Below are 16,155 nucleotides of genomic sequence, written 5' to 3' on the forward strand. Positions count from 1 at the left end.
TCTCTTCTTCTTCATTTTCTTCTCCGGGCCGCTCCGCAATCCATGCTGGCATGGAGGGAGGCTCCCGCTGTGTGACGGCGCTCCTCGTCTGACAGTTCTTAAATAACGGAGGGGGGCGGGGCCACCCGGTGACCCCGCCCCCCTCTGACGCACGGTGACTTGACGGGACTTCCCTGTGGCATTCCCCGTGACGTCACAGGGAAGTCCCGTCAAGTCACCGTGCGTCAGAGGGGGGCGGGGTCACCGGGTGGCCCCGCCCCCCTCCGTTATTTAAGAACTGTCAGACGAGGAGCGCCGTCACACAGCGGGAGCCTCCCTCCATGCCAGCATGGATTGCGGAGCGGCCCGGAGAAGAAAATGAAGAAGAAGAGAAGAAGAGAAGAAAAGAAGAAAAGAAGAAAAGAAGAAGAGAAGAAGAGAAGAGCGGGAGCCTCCCCCCATGCCATGGGTGCGGAGCGGCCCGAGGAGAAGAAGACAGAAGACGCCGCGGAGGAGATGCTGGACGAGAACGCCGGAGGAAGAGCCAGAAGAACCAGAAGAGCCAGAAGAACCAGAAGAACCAGAAGATGAAGGAAGATAGAAGAAAGAAGAAGCATTTAAATAAAGGAATTGTCAAAAACTGTCTCTTGTCATTTTTAACATTTTTGACACTTTTTTCGTGAAATGGTAGGGGTACTTATGTACCCCCTTACCATTTCACACAGGGGGGGGGCCGGGATCTGGGGGTCACCTTGTTAAAGGGGGCTTCCAGATTCCGATAAGCCCCCCGCCCGCAGACCCCCACAACCACCGGCCAGGGTTGTGGGGATGAGGCCCTTGTCCTCATCAACATGGGGACAAGGTGTTTTGGGGGGCTACCCCAAAGCACCCTCCCAATGTTGAGGGCATGTGGCCTGGTACGGTTCAGGAGGGAGGGGGGGCCGCACTCTCGTCCCCCCCTCTTTTCCTGCGGCCTGCCAGGTTGCGTGCTCGGATAAGGGTCTGGTATGGATTTTTGGGGGGACCCCACGCCGTTTTTTTTTTTTTTTTTGGCGCGGGGTTCCCCTTAAAATCCATACCAGACCTGAAGGGTCTGGTATGGAATTTAGGGGGAACCCCACGTCATTTTTTTTTTTAAATTTTGGCCGGGGTTCCCCTTAATATCCATACCAGACCTGAAGGGCCTGGTATGGAATTTAGGGGGACCCCCACGTCATTTTTTTTTTTTAATTTTGGTTCGGGGTTCCCCTTTGGGGAATTCCCATGCCGTTTTTATCAATGAACTTCTATGTGTATTGTCGGCAATGCAATAGCCGCGGGTAGTTTTAAATGAGTTTTTTCCTTCAAAATGTCATTTTGCTGTCAGACTGTTCTAAACACAGGAAACATGCGCCCCTTTACAGGCACACTATAGACACCCCCCAGGTACGAAATTTAAAGGGATATTACACTTTTATTGTTTGACTTTAAGCATTATTAAAATCACTGCTCCTGAAAAAACGGCCGTTTTTAAAACTTTTTTTTGCATTGATCCATGTCCCCTGGGGCAGGACCCAGGTCCCCAAACACTTTTTATGACAATAACTTGCATATAAGCCTTGAAAATTAGCACTTTTGATTATTCATGTTCGTGTCCCATAGACTTTAACGGTGTTCGCATGTTCGAACGAACTTTTTTCCTGTTCGCATGTTCTGGTGCGAACCGAACAGGGGGGTGTTCGGCTCATCCCTAATTGCCAGCTCCTATCTCTCCACAGTTACTCAGCTGTTGATGATATCCTACTCGTCAGTCCTGCCAATTAAGGCCCCTTTCACACATGCGGACAGTATGTCCGTATTTCATCCATCCGTTTTCGGATGAAATACAGACATACATGCATCCCTATGGGATAGCGGGTGTCAGCGGATGTACATCCGCTAACACCCAATGTTGTCCGGCTCCGCTCTCGACCGATTCTGCGGACGGAAGAAAATCCTATTTTTCTATCCGTCTGCAGAGCGGATCGGATGAACACGGACAGACGGTCCGTGTTCCTCCGATCCCCCATAGGGGAGAGCGGAGATCTGACAGGGCGGTCCCTGCACAGTGTGCGGGTCCCGCCCTGTCATCTGCCTGCTCAGCTGGGGAAAACGGAGCGATCCCCGCTGATCAGCGGATAAACACGGGGCGGATCAACACGGATCCGTCCCGTGTGAAAGGGGCCTTAAGCTGTCCAGTCCAGAGGAGCTCTGCCTTCACATTGGTCAACATCACAGAAACTATCTCCTGCGATCCTGTTCAAGACTTGCTTTGCTTACAATCCCTTTTGGCTCCAGACCCTGCTTGCTGTTCCACTACATTGAGCCCTGACTTCTGGCTTGGCTGACTATCTGTTCTGGTTACTGAACTTTGGCAATGTTTTGACTACATTTGTTCTTTTATCTTTTCTTTTCTTTTTTTTTACAGTCAAATCACACTTGTTTAATAATAAAAGTAAAAAGAAAAAAAAAGAACAAACGTAGTCAAAACATAACCAATAACCGGAATGGATAGTCAGCCAAGCCAGAAGTCAGGGATCAATGTAGTGGAACAGCAAGCAGGATCTGGAGCCAGAAGGGATGTCAGCAAAGCAAGTCTTGAACAGGATCGCAGAAGATAGTTTCTGTGATTGTCATGAAGATCCTGCCAGTAACCGGCGATCCAGGCGCACGGGAACACGGCCACGGGTCCCACTGCGCATGCGTTCACAGGTGCTGTCACGCACGGGCACGCGCACGCGCACTCCCTCTGGTGTCAGGCGGGCTATTTAAACCGGTCTGTCACACTCAATCCCCGCTGTCTGCTCTACAGCGTTCCGTGTGCTTTACCTGATCTGATCTGTGTATCCTGTTATCTGACCCGGCTTCCTGTTTGACCATCCTGCTATCCGCCTGCACCAGACCCTCTTGGCTTGCCTGACCATCCCTCTGTGTATCCCTGGTACCTCTGCTGTCCGACCAATACCGACCACCGGATTGTTGACCTTCACGCTGTGTACACCAGCATCCAGGCTCCTACCTGCTGTTTGTTCCTGGTTCCAGTCCAGCGTTCCAGGCTCCTACCTGCTGTTTGTTCCTGGTTCCAGTCCAGCGTTCCAGGCTCCTACCTGCTGTTTGTTCCTGGTTCCAGTCCAGCGTTCCAGTCTACTACCTGCTGCTTGTTCCTGGTTCCAGTCCAGCGTTTCAGTCTACTACCTGCTGCTTGTTCCTGGTTCCAGCCCTGTTCTCCTGTCCGGCTTGCTTACCTGCTGGGTTCCTGGTCCTCCCTGCATTCCAGTCTCAGTCTTCAGTCTTCTCTTCAGCTTCAGGTTCCAGAGGGTGCCACCAATACTGAACTCCCAGTGACTGTTGATCCTGCCAGGCACCCATACCACTCTTCACTCCTGGCCCTCTGTCTCCATTCCAGGGGAACGGGAGTGGGAGCTGTAAGGGAGGTCTTTCTCTGCACTTCAGGCTCAAAACCTACCAGGTACGTGACAGTGATGTTGATCAAGGCGAAGGCAGAGATCCTCTGGACTAGATGACTTAAGTAGGCAGGACTGACGAGCGGGATATCATCAACAGCTGAGTAACTGTGGAGAGATAGGAGCTGGCAATTAGCCAACAGCTAAGCGGCCAGCTCAGAGAAGGAAGGGCTGAGCACAGCCCTGACAAAATGGCCAGTGCTTTGTCTCAGAAGCTCAGTCTGTCTGGGGACTACCTCCTACGTGAGTCTCAGTTCCTCCCAGGAGACTCTTGTTGTCCCAGGATGCACAGCTGTCCATATCCCCTTCCTCTGTGTTGTTCTGGTGGTGGGTGGGGCTTTCCTCCAGCTCATTCTATGGCTGCATACAGCCCTGCAAATGGCCAGTAGAGGCTGATATGCGTCAATGCCCCTGTTCCTCGAATTTTTACCACTCTGTTATGTATAATAAATAAGAATGGACTACAGTTTACTGAGTTGCTGGCTCCTTTGATTGTTCGATGCAAATGGCCAGTGCTCTGTCTCATAAGCTCATTCTGTCTGGGGACTACCCCACACACGAGTCTCAGTTCCTCTCAGGGGACTCTTGTTCTCCCAGGATGCACAGCAGTCCACATCCCCTTCCTCTGTGTATTTCTGGTGGTGGGTGGGGCTTTCCTCCAGCTCTCTCTGGAGCTGCATACCGCCCTTCAAATGGCCAGTAGAGTCTGAAACCCATCAATGTCTCTGTTCCTGGATTTTTTACCCCTCTGTTATGTATATCAAATAAATAAGAATGGACTGCAGTTGCCGGCTCCTTTGATTGTTTCAATGCAAATAGCCAGTGCTCTGTCTCTCCCTGCCCTCTCTCCCCACAGCTGCTCCTCTCCTGCCAGTGCTGGGAAACCGAGCTAGAATGACTTTCCCATTGTTGTTTTTTTTAAGCTGGTAGGCATGATGCAATGTCTTTGGATCTGTTTTTGATGTGTGTAACCCTCCATTTAAATTGTTTTATTGTCAGTGAGTTCTCTAAGGAAAGAGAGAAGGCCAAAGCCCGGGGCGACTTCCAGAAACTGAGGGAGAAGCAGCAAATGGAGGAAGATATGAAGGGTTATCTAGACTGGATCACCCAAGCTGAGGACATCGAACCGGAAGGAGAAGATAGAGAAGAAAGACACAACCGTGAGTATCGTACAGCAGAACAGACCTATAGTACAGCGGCAATGATTAATATACATCAATTTTGTCTTTGTTCTCAAACTTGGAGCAACGCTACTGTGCTAATTAATTATCTGCTAAACCTGGGGTCTCCAAACTGCAGCCTGGGGGCCAAATCGGGCCCACTGTATGGTTTTATCCAGCCTTCTGATGTAAGAGGGAACTGTGATGTAAGGGGGGACGGTGGTGTAAGGGGAGACTGTGATGTAAGGGGGGACTGTGATGTAAGGGGGGGCGGTGGTGTAAGGGGAGACTGTGATGTAAGGGGGGACTGTGATGTAAGGTGGGACTGTGATGTAAGGGGGGGACTGTGATGTAAGGGGGGGACTGTGATGTAAAGAGGGACTGTAATATAAGGGGGGACGGTGATGTAAGGGGAGACTGTGAGGTAAGGGGGGACTTGATGTAAGTGGAGACTGTGATGTAAGGAGGGACTGTGATGTAAGGGGGGACTGTGATGTAAGGGGGGACTGTGATGTAAGGGGGGACTGTAATATAAGGGGAGAATGTGATGTATGGGGGGACTGTGATGTAAGGGGGGACTGTAATATAAGGGGAGAATGTGATGTATGGGGGGACTGTGATGTAGGGGGAGACTGTGATGTAAGGAGTGTCTGTGATGTAAGGGGAGACTGTGATTTTAGGGGGGACTGTGCTATAAGGGGAGAATGTGATGTAAGGGGGGACTGTGATGTAAGGGGGGCTGTAATATAAGGGGGGACTGTGATGTAGGGGGGGACTGTGATGTAAGGGGAGATTGTGATGTAAGGGGGGACTGTGGTGTAAGGGGGGACTGTGATGTAAGGGGGGGCTGTGATGTAAGGGGAGACTGTGATGTAAGGGGGGACTGTGATGTAAGGGGAGATTGTGATGTAAGGGGGGCTGTGATTTAAGGAGAGACTATGATGTAAGGGGAGACTGTATTGTAAGGGGGGACTGTGATGTAAGGTGGGACTGTGATGTAAGGGGGGACTGTGATGTAAGGGGGTACTGTGATTTAAGGAGAGACTGTGATGTAAGGGGAGAATGTGATGTAAGAGGGGACTGTGGTGTAAGGGGGGACTGTGGTGTAAGGGGGGACTGTGGTGTAAGGGGGGACTGTGATGTTAGGGGGGACTGTGGTGTAAGGGGGGACTGTGGTGTAAGGGGGGACTGTGGTGTAAGGGGGGACTGTGATGTAAGGGGGGACTGTGATGTAAGGGGGGACTGTGATGTAAGGGGGGGGCTGTGATGTAAGGGGAGAATGTGATGTGGATTTTCATGGAGGGTGGATGCTGATGTAAGGGGGACTCCGATACAAGGTGGGCTTTGATGGGGGCTCTGACATAAGGGGCAACTCTTGTGTTGGGGGGACTTTGATGGGGACTCTGATATCAGGGGGCTCTGATGGGTTCACATTAGGGAAGCATCTATATCGTTTTTATATCAGTGAGTATGAGTACCGATACTTTTGGTCAAGTACTCGCTGATACCGAGTACCGATAATTTGGGGCAATACAAAAAAAGATTGCCGCAAATGGCACTGCAAAGAATCGCATGTGATTTGAACAGGAATGCAGTGCAATTTCTGCCTGAATCGAATGCGATTTCCCCCACCGCTCCTGTGTGTGTATATATATATATATAGATATGTGTACTTCCCATCCGGGCCAATTCTGGCACTTCGCCTCCTACATGTAAAAATCATAATTTTTTTTTCTAGAAAATTACTCAGAAGCCCCAAACATTATACAGTTGTGTGAAAAAGTATTTGCCCCCTTCTTGATTTTTTTTTTTGCATATTTCTCACACTTAAATGATTCAGATCATCAAACAAATTTTAATATTACACAAAGATAACCAGAGGAAATCCAAGATGCAGTTTTTAAATTATTATTTTATTTATTAAGGGGAAAAAAGCTGTTCAAACCTGCCTGGCCCTGTGTGAAAAAGTAATTGCCCCCCTCTCATGCTGAATCATGAATGAACTGGGATTAACCACAATTTTTTTGGAAAGCCAAGTTAAATTTCACTTGCCACACCCAGGCCTGATTACTGCCAGACCTGTTGAATCAAGAAATCACATAAATAGAAGCTGTCTGACAAAGTGTAGCACCCTAACAGATCACAAAAAGCCACACATCATGCCACAGTCTAAAAAAAAATCAAGAACAGATTAGAAACAAAGTCATGTCCATGTATCGGTCTAGGAAGGGTTCCAAAGCCATTTCTAAGGCTTTGGAACTTCAGTGAACCTCGGGGAGAGCCATTATCCACAAATGGAGATAACCTGGAAGAGTGGTGAACCTTCCCAGCAGTGGCCAGCCTACAAAAATTACTCCAAGAGCCCAACGAGGACTCATCCAGGAGGTCATAAAAGAACCCAGAACATCATCTAAAGACCTGCAGGCCTCACTTCCCTCAGGTAAGATCAGTGTTCGTGATTCACCAATAAGAAAGAGACTGGGCAAAAATGGCATCCATGGGAGAGTTCCAAGGCCAAAGCCACTGCTGACCAAAAAGGACACAAAGGATCATCTCACATTTACCAAAAAAAAATCTTGATTATCCCAAAGACTTTTAGGCAAATATTCTGCGGACTGATGAGCCAAAAATGTAACTTTTTTGGAAGGTGTGCGTCCCGTTACATCTGACATAAAACGAATACAGTATTTCATAACCAGGACATCATACCAACAATTAGACATGGTGGTGGTAGCGTGATGGTCTGGGGCTGCTTAGCAGCTTCAGAACCTGGGCGGCTTACCATAATTGATGGAACCATGGATTCTGAGCTCTACCAGAAAACCCTAAAGGAGAATGTCCGGCCATCAGTTCCTGACCTCAAGCTCAAGTGCACTTGGGTTATGCAGTAGGACAACGATCCGAAACACAACAGCGAGTCCACCTCCAAATGGTCCAAACAAAGCAAAATGTAGGGTTTGGAGTGGCCTAGTCAAAGCCCGGACTTAAATCCAATTGAGATGCTGCATCATGACCTTACACGGGCTGTTCATGCTGGGAAACCCTCCAATATGGCTGAAATAAAACAATTCTGCAAAGAAGAGTTGGGCCAAAATTTCTCCACAGCGACGTGAGGGACTCATTGCCAATTATCGCAAATGCTTCATTGCAGTTGTTGCCGCCAAGGGTGGCCCAACCAGTTATAAGGTTTAGGGGGCAATTACTTTTTCACATAAAGCCAGGCAGGTTTGGACACCTTTTTTGCCTTAATAAATGAACCCATCATTTAAAAACTGCATTTTGGATTTACTCGGGTTATCTTTGTGTAATAATAAAATTTGTTCTGAGTCATTTAAGTGTGACAAATGTAAAAAAAAAAAAAAAAAAAAAAAAAAAACAGAAAGGGAGCAAATACTGTTTCACACAACTATATATGTATTTTTTAGCAGAGACCCTAGGGAATAAAATGGCGATCGTTGCAACTTTTTATGCCACACGGTATTTGCCTAGCAATTTTTCAAGGTCGCTTTTTTTTTGGAATAGAAAACAGTTTCATGATTAAAAAAAAAAAAAAAAAAAAAACAGTAAAGTTAGCGCAATTTTTTGTATAGTATGAAAGATAATGTTACGCCGAGTAAATAGATACCTAACATGTCACGCTTTAAAATTGCGCACGCTTGCGGAATGGCGCCAAACTTTGGTACTTATAAAAATCTCCATAGGCGACGCATTAAGATTGTTTTACAGGTTACCAGTTTAGAGTTACAGAGGAGGCCTTGAGCTAGAATTATTGCTCTCGCTCTAACGCACGCGGCGATACCTCACATGTGTGATTTGAACGCCGTTTACATATTTGGGTGCGACTTACGTGTGTGTTCGCTTCTCTGCGGGAGCACGCGGGGAAGGGGGCGGTTACATTTTTTTTTAAAATTCTTTATTTAACTTTTTTTTTCTTTTTTTTTTCTTTTTTTACACTTTCTCTTTAAAAAAAAATGTTTTGATCACTTTTATTCCTATTACAAGGGATGTAAACATCCCTTGTAATAGGAATAGGGTGTGATAGGTCCTCTTTATGGAGAGATGGGGGGTCTTGAGAGATGGGGGGGTCTATAAGACCCCCATCTCTCCTTCAGGCTGGAAAGACCGAGATCTAAAATAAATAAATAAATAAATAAACTGTCTAGGCCTTTCTAGCCAAGTCCCCGGCATTGTTTACATCCGCCGGCCTGGACGTGACGTCATAACGTCGCGCCCGGGCCTCCAAAGGGTCATAGAGATGACTGGTCACCAGAAATCTCTTATGGCTAACTCCTGGCGGCGACCGATTCATTCTCTGGCTCGCCGATGGCACGGGCGAGACCTGAGAAGCACTGGGGGGCGGTGGGAGGGGGGAGGACGTCCCCTCCCGCCGCCTGTAAGAAGGATCAATCGGCTGAACTGCCGCAATGATCATTCTTACGGTGCACAGAATCGGTGGCGGAAAAAAAAATGATATCCGGATGATGCCTGTAGCTGCACCCGTCATTCAGATATCACCACTGAAAGTCCATGACGTCATATGACGTCCTGCCGGTGCGAAGTGGCTACATAGGTGTCGCGGTCTGCCGATGGTAGCAAATCGGGTCCGATGGGAGGTGCACACAGGGCTGGAGGAGAAGTTCTGTCAAAATAGCCAACTCGTCAAAAATCTCCATTTACGTCCCTTTCGGTGCGACCAATCAGGTGGCGTGACGTCAACACTGCGCATGCGCGAATCGTCAGAGTTCGAGGAAAATGATAGAACATGTTGGTACACCTAAAACATTTCTGATTCCCCGTCCTTTTGGTAGACTCAGGACCAGCTGATTTTCCTCTTTAGTTCTATGAAAGGATTTTTGCCGACAGGCAGCCATGTTATAATAAAATTCAAGTGAGCGGCCGCTGTTTCCCCCGACTTTACCAATAGGACTGGGAATCAGAAGCACCGCCATGTTGGTACACCTAAAACATTTATGATTCCCCAATCCTTTTGGTAGACTCAGGACCAGCTGATCTTCCTCTTTAGTTCTATGAAAGGATCTTTGCCGACAGGCCGCCATGTTATAATAAAATTCAAGTGAGCGACCGCTGTTTACTCGATTTTACCAATAAGACGGGGAATCAGAAACACCGCCATGTTGGTACACCTAAAACATTTCTGATTCCCCATCCTATTGGTAGACTCGGGACCAGCTGATCTTCCTCTTTAGTTCCATGAAAGGATCTTTGCCAACAGGCCGCCATGTTATAATAAAATTCAAGTGAGCGGCCGCTGTTTACCCGACTTTACCAATAGGGCGGGGGATCACAAACACCGCCATGTTGGTACACCTAAAACATTTCTGATTCCCTGTCCTATTGGTAGACTCAGGACCAGCTGATTTTCCTCTTTAGTTCTATGAAAGGATTTTTGCCGACAGGCAGCCATGTTATAATAAAATTCAAGTGAGCGGCCGCTGTTTCCCCCGACTTTACCAATAGGACTGGGAATCAGAAGCACCGCCATGTTGGTACTCCTAAAACATTTCTGATTCCCTGTCCTATTGGTAGACTCGGGACCAGCTGATCTTCCTCTTTAGTTCCATGAAAGGATCTTTGCCGACAGGCCGCCATGTTATAATAAAATTCAAGTGAGCGACCGCTGTTTACCCGATTTTACCAATAAGACGGGGAATCAGAAACACCGCCATGTTGGTACACCTAAAACATTTCTGATTCCCCGTCCTATTGGTAGACTTGGGACCAGCTGATCTTCCTCTTTAGTTCCATGAAAGGATCTTTGCCAACAGGCCGCCATGTTATAATAAAATTCAAGTGAGCGGCCGCTGTTTACCCGACTTTACCAATAGGGCGGGGAATCACAAACACCGCCATGTTGGTACACCTAAAACATTTCTGATTCCCTGTCCTATTGGTAGACTCAGGACCAGCTGATTTTCCTCTTTAGTTCTATGAAAGGATTTTTGCCGACAGGCAGCCATGTTATAATAAAATTCAAGTGAGCGGCCGCTGTTTCCCCCGACTTTACCAATAGGACTGGGAATCAGAAGCACCGCCATGTTGGTACACCTAAAACATTTATGATTCCCCAATCCTTTTGGTAGACTCAGGACCAGCTGATCTTCCTCTTTAGTTCTATGAAAGGATCTTTGCCGACAGGCTGCCATGTTATAATAAAATTCAAGTGAGCGACCGCTGTTTACCCGATTTTACCAATAAGACGGGGAATCAGAAACACCTCCATGTTGGTACTCCTAAAACATTTCTGATTCCCCATCCTATTGGTAGACTCGGGACCAGCTGATCTTCCTCTTTAGTTCCATGAAAGGATCTTTGCCAACAGGCCGCCATGTTATAATAAAATTCAAGTGAGCGGCCGCTGTTTACCCGACTTTACCAATAGGGCGGGGAATCACAAACACCGCCATGTTGGTACACCTAAAACATTTCTGATTCCCTGTCCTATTGGTAGACTCGGGACCAGCTGATCTTCCTCTTTAGTTCCATGAAAGGATCTTTGCCAACAGGCCGCCATGTTATAATAAAATTCAAGTGAGCGACCGCTGTTTACCCGACTTTACCAATAGGAAGGGGAATCACAAACACCGCCATGTTGGTACACCTAAAACATTTTCGGATTCCCCAGTTCTATGTTTTAGGTGTACCAACATGGCGGTGTTCTATAATTTTCCTCGCCCACCTCTAGCGGCCTGTGCATCCAGTCTCTGTGTACTGTGAGTTCTAGCATTTTTTTTAAACTGCCCACTAGATGGCGCTTTAATCCCTTTCTCTACACACACACACACAGGAACAGTGGGGCAAATCGCATGCGTTTCGGACAGGAATCTCACCGCATTCCCTGTACATGTATTTTTTTTTTTTATGTCCTGCGAAAATTTGTAAGATATACAATGTAGCCTTTTTACTGGAAAGTTTGGAGACCCCGGTACTAAACCTTGTGCCCAAAAACGTTTGCGGGTCCATACTCACTCTGCTTTAAGATAATTGGAAGCCATACCAAGGTCTTTGCCCTCCTCTATTATTGCCATCTGTGATATGCCAAGGCCAACCACATTTAGAAGCATAAAATAGCAGATGGCGGACCAAGTGGTCCATCACCCGCCCCCTTTTTTTGTGTAGGGATGGGGGGGGGGGGTAAAAAATTTTTCTTTTTATCAACATTTTTTTTTTGTCTGAGTATAGATCTATATTTTTCCCAAGCACTTTTCCGTTGATTGAGTGACTACCTCTCTTGGAAGCCTGTTTTCTGACTGGATGAGGTGGAGAGGCGGGGTAGTGATGTCGCGCTCTCCACCACTTCCAATCAGAGAACGCGTTACATTCAATTACAAAATACAAAGCAATTTATAGGAACGGTGCCCCTGTGCCAAGCGGCTGACCTCCTGTATTTACAATGCATCAGGCCGTCCCGCTCAGCACGGGACCCCGGAAGCAAGCGGGGATCACTGTAGTAGAAGTGTAGTAGCAGTGTCTACTTCAGGGGCATCGGGCAGGTAAGTCATATATATATATATATACATATATATATATATATATATATATATATACGGTTAGATCCATATACTGTATCCCCGAAAACAAGCCCGGGTCTTATATTAATTTTGGCAACAAATGACACAGTAGGGCTTATTTTCGGGGTAGGTCTTACCCTGTAATGTGCTGTCTTCTCTCCCCCTTTCTCTCCCTGCCGGACAGGAATCCCCAGTGTGAGTTAAAATGCTTGTAAAATCCTATAATCCACTGTATTACGGTAGTATATAATGTACAATGTGTGTGTTTCTGTAATATAATTGTGCCAAATACCATCGTTATAGTGCCGCTCTGCGCTTCTGTGACCCGCCGGAACTCTCTTCCTCCCGAAATCATATTACAGAAACACACACATTGTACATTATATTGTAATAGAGTGGATTATGGGATTTTACAAGCATTTTAAACTAGGTCTTATTTTCGGGGTAGGTCTTATTTTCGGGGTAGGTCTTATTTTCGGGGAAACACAGTATATTTTGGACACAGGCACAATTTTAGATTTTTTTCCAGGTATTTACCAAAAAATATTCAAGCTATAGTTATATAATGGATATGGGCTGAAAGTGCACACTCTCTCAGGTTTAATTTGAGGGTATGTACATCCAAATCGGAGGAGAGGTTTAGGAATTACAGCTCACTTCCAGGCCAATTCTGGCACTTCACTCCTACATGTAAAAATCATAATTTTTTTTTTCTAGAAAATTACTCAGAACCCCCCAAACATTATATATATATATATATATATATATATATATATGCTTAGTATATATATATATTTTTTTTTTTTGTTTAGCAGAGACCCTAGGGAATAAAATGCAACTTTTTTATGTTACACGGTAATTTTGCAAAAAAAAAAAAAAAAAAACAGTTTCATGAATAAAAAAAACAAAACGAAGCAGTAAAGTTAGCCCAGTTGTTTGGTATAATGTGAAAGATGATGTTACACCGAGTAAACAGATACCTAACATGTCACGCTTTAAAGTTGCGCACACTCGTGGAATGGCGCCAGACTTTGGTACTTAAAAATCTCCATAGGCGACGCTTTAACTTTTTTTTACAGGTTACCAGTTTAGAGTTACAGAGGAGGTCTTGGGCTACAATTGTTGCTCTCGCTCTAATGCACACAACAATATGTGTGATTTGAACGGGCATACATTTTTTATTCTTTTTTTTACTTTTATTTTTTATTTTTACACTTTCTCATTACATTTTTTTTTGATCACTTTTTTTCCTATTATAAGGAAATTATGAACACCCCTTGTAATAGGAATAGTGCGTGACAGGTCCTCTTTATGGAGAGATGTGGGGGTCTTTAAGACCCCACATCTCTTCTTCAGGCTGGAAAGACCGAGATAAAAAAAAAAAACTGTCTCGGCCTTTCCAGCCGAGTCCCCGGCATTGTTTACTTCCACCAGCCCGGGCGTGACATCATTACCTCTCGCCCAGGCCTCCGAGGGTCATAGAGATGACTGGGGATCATCGGGTCACCAGAAATCTCTTATGGCTAACTTCCGGGAGCGACCAATTCGTTCTCCAGCTCGCCGATCGCACGGGCAAGACCGGAGAAGCATCGAGGGCGGCAGGAGGGGGGGTGTCGGTGTCCCCTCCCGCCGCCTGTAAGAGCGATCAAGCGGCTGAACTGCCGCTATTATTGTTCATACAGTGCACAGAATTGCCTTATTAAAAATTTGGAAAAAAATGATATCTGGATGGTGCCTGAAGCTGCACCCATCATTCAGATATCACCGCTAAAAGTCATATGATGTACTGCCGGTGTGAAGTGGTTAAGTATAGCCGACCCCCCCTTTTTCAAGAGAACAAAAGTAATTGGACAATTGAATCAAAATCTGTTTCATGGCCAGGTGTGGGCTACTCTTTCGTTTTTTCTTCATCAATTAAGGTAAAAGGTCTGGAGTTGATTCTAAGTGTGGTATTTGCATTTGTAATCTGCTGCTGTGAACCTACATCATGCGTTCAAAGGAGCTGTCCATGCAAGTGAAACAGGCCATGGTAAGGCTTCAGAAATTAAACAAATCCATCAGAGAGATAGCAGCAACATTAGGAATGGCCAAATCAACAGTTTGGTACATTCTGAGGAAAGAAGAACGCACTGGTGAGCTCAGCAACATAAAAAGGCCTGGACGTCCACGGAAGACAACAGTGGTAGATAGGGTTGCCACATCATCCCTTTAATCCAGAACACATAGGTTCTGTGGCTGATTAAGGTGGTAATTAAAATCACTTGGTGCCTTATCTGCATTAAATCAGCCTCAGAACCTGTGTAATTAATATGTGTCCTGGATTAAAGGGATGATGTGGCAACCCTAGTGGTGGATGATCGCAAGATCCTCTCTATGGTAAAGAAAAACCCCATTCACAACATCCAGACAAGTGAAGGACACTCTCCAGGAGGTGGAGACAAGTGAAGGACACTCTCCAGGAGGTGGGCATATCATTGTCAAAGTCTACAATCAAGAGAAGACTTCACAAGAGCAAATACAGAGGGTTCACCACAAGGTGCAAACCATTCAATAGCCTGAAGAGTAGAAAAGCCAGATTAGACTTTGCCAAAAAAAAAAATCTAAAAAAAGCCAGACCAGTTCTGGAAAAGCATTCTTTCGACAGATGAAACTAGGATTAATCTGTACCAGAATGACGGGAAGAAAAAAGTGTGGAGAAGGCTTGGAACAGCTCATGATCCAAAGCACACAACATCATCTGTGGTCACATGGTGGAGCTTGCAGTGTGATGGCATGGGCATGCATGGCTTCCAGTGGCACTGGGTTATTGGTGTTTATTGATGATGTGACAGAAGACAGAAGCAGCCGGATGAATTCTGCAGTGTTTAGAGATATACTGTCAGCCCAGATTCAGCCAATGATTGGACGGCGCTTCACAGTACAGATAAACAATGGTCCGAAACACACTGCAAAAGCAACCCAGGAGATTTTGAAGGAAAAGAAGTGGAATATTCTGCAATGGCCGAGCCTGATATTCTGCAATCGCCTGATCTCAACCCAATTGAGCATTTTACTTGCTGAAGGCAAAACTAAAGGCAGAAAGAGCCACAAACAAACAACAACTGAAGACATCTGCAGTTGGAGCCGGGCAAAGCATCAGAAAGGAGGGAAGCCAGTCTTTGGTGATGTCCATGGGTTCCAGACGTCAGGCAGTCATTGCCAGTAGAAGATTCTCAACAAAATATTAAGAATGAACATTTTATTTCTGGTTATATTCATTTGTCCAAATACATTTGAGCCCCTGAAAATGGGGGGACTGTGTATAAAAAATGGTTGCAGTTCCAAAAATTTGTACCTGATCTTTACGTTCATCCCCTTGAATTAAAGCTGAAGGTCTGCACTTCAAATTCATTTGGATTGCTTCGCTTTAATTTTTTTCTGGTGGCATACAGAGCCAAAAGTATGAAAACTGTGCCTGTGTCCAAATATACAGTATATAGACCTAACTGTAGTTACAGTGTGGAAAATAATGATTCGAACCCCTGCAGATTGTGTAAGTTTGCCCATTTACAAGGAAATGGAGGGTCTATAATTTTTATCATAGGCGTATTTTATGATAGAGACAGGATATCAACCAAAAATCCAGAAAAAATACATGATACAAATGTTATAAATGGAGTTGCAATTCAGTGAGTAAAAAAGGTGTTTGATCCCCTACCAGCCAACAATAATTCTGGCTCCCACAGACTGGCTACAGTAGGTCCTCATGTGGTACACAGATTAGTCCCGTCAATGTAGGAAGGTGCTCCTAACGACAACTCGTTATGTGTATAAAAGACACCCATCCACAGAATCTCTTTCTTCCATTCAAACCTCACCATCATGGGCAAGAAAAAGAGCTGTCAGAGAACGTCAGGGACAAGATTGTAGACCTGCACAAGGCTGGAATGGGCTACAAGACCATCAGCAAGAAGGTTGGTGAGAATGAGGCAACTGTTAGAGCGATTATTCTCAAATGGAAAAAAT

At 45.8% G+C, this 16,155-nt stretch overlaps 1 protein-coding gene across 5 annotated transcripts in view; it reads left to right on the plus strand.

Moving 5' to 3' along the window:
* The window catches only part of CACNA1F (calcium voltage-gated channel subunit alpha1 F), a gene marked incomplete at its 3' end in the record, with an annotated part of 158,349 nt that overhangs the window by 54,571 nt on the left and 87,623 nt on the right, over window positions 1–16,155 (plus strand). For all 5 annotated transcript variants that reach the window (XM_073600743.1, XM_073600741.1, XM_073600740.1 and 2 more), the window contains 1 exon segment: window positions 4,461–4,621. In XM_073600743.1, coding sequence (XP_073456844.1) covers window positions 4,461–4,621 — 161 coding nt within the window.

The sequence above is a fragment of the Aquarana catesbeiana genome, linkage group LG09 (assembly GCF_042186555.1).
Source record: "Aquarana catesbeiana isolate 2022-GZ linkage group LG09, ASM4218655v1, whole genome shotgun sequence".
Taxonomy (NCBI): domain Eukaryota; kingdom Metazoa; phylum Chordata; class Amphibia; order Anura; family Ranidae; genus Aquarana; species Aquarana catesbeiana.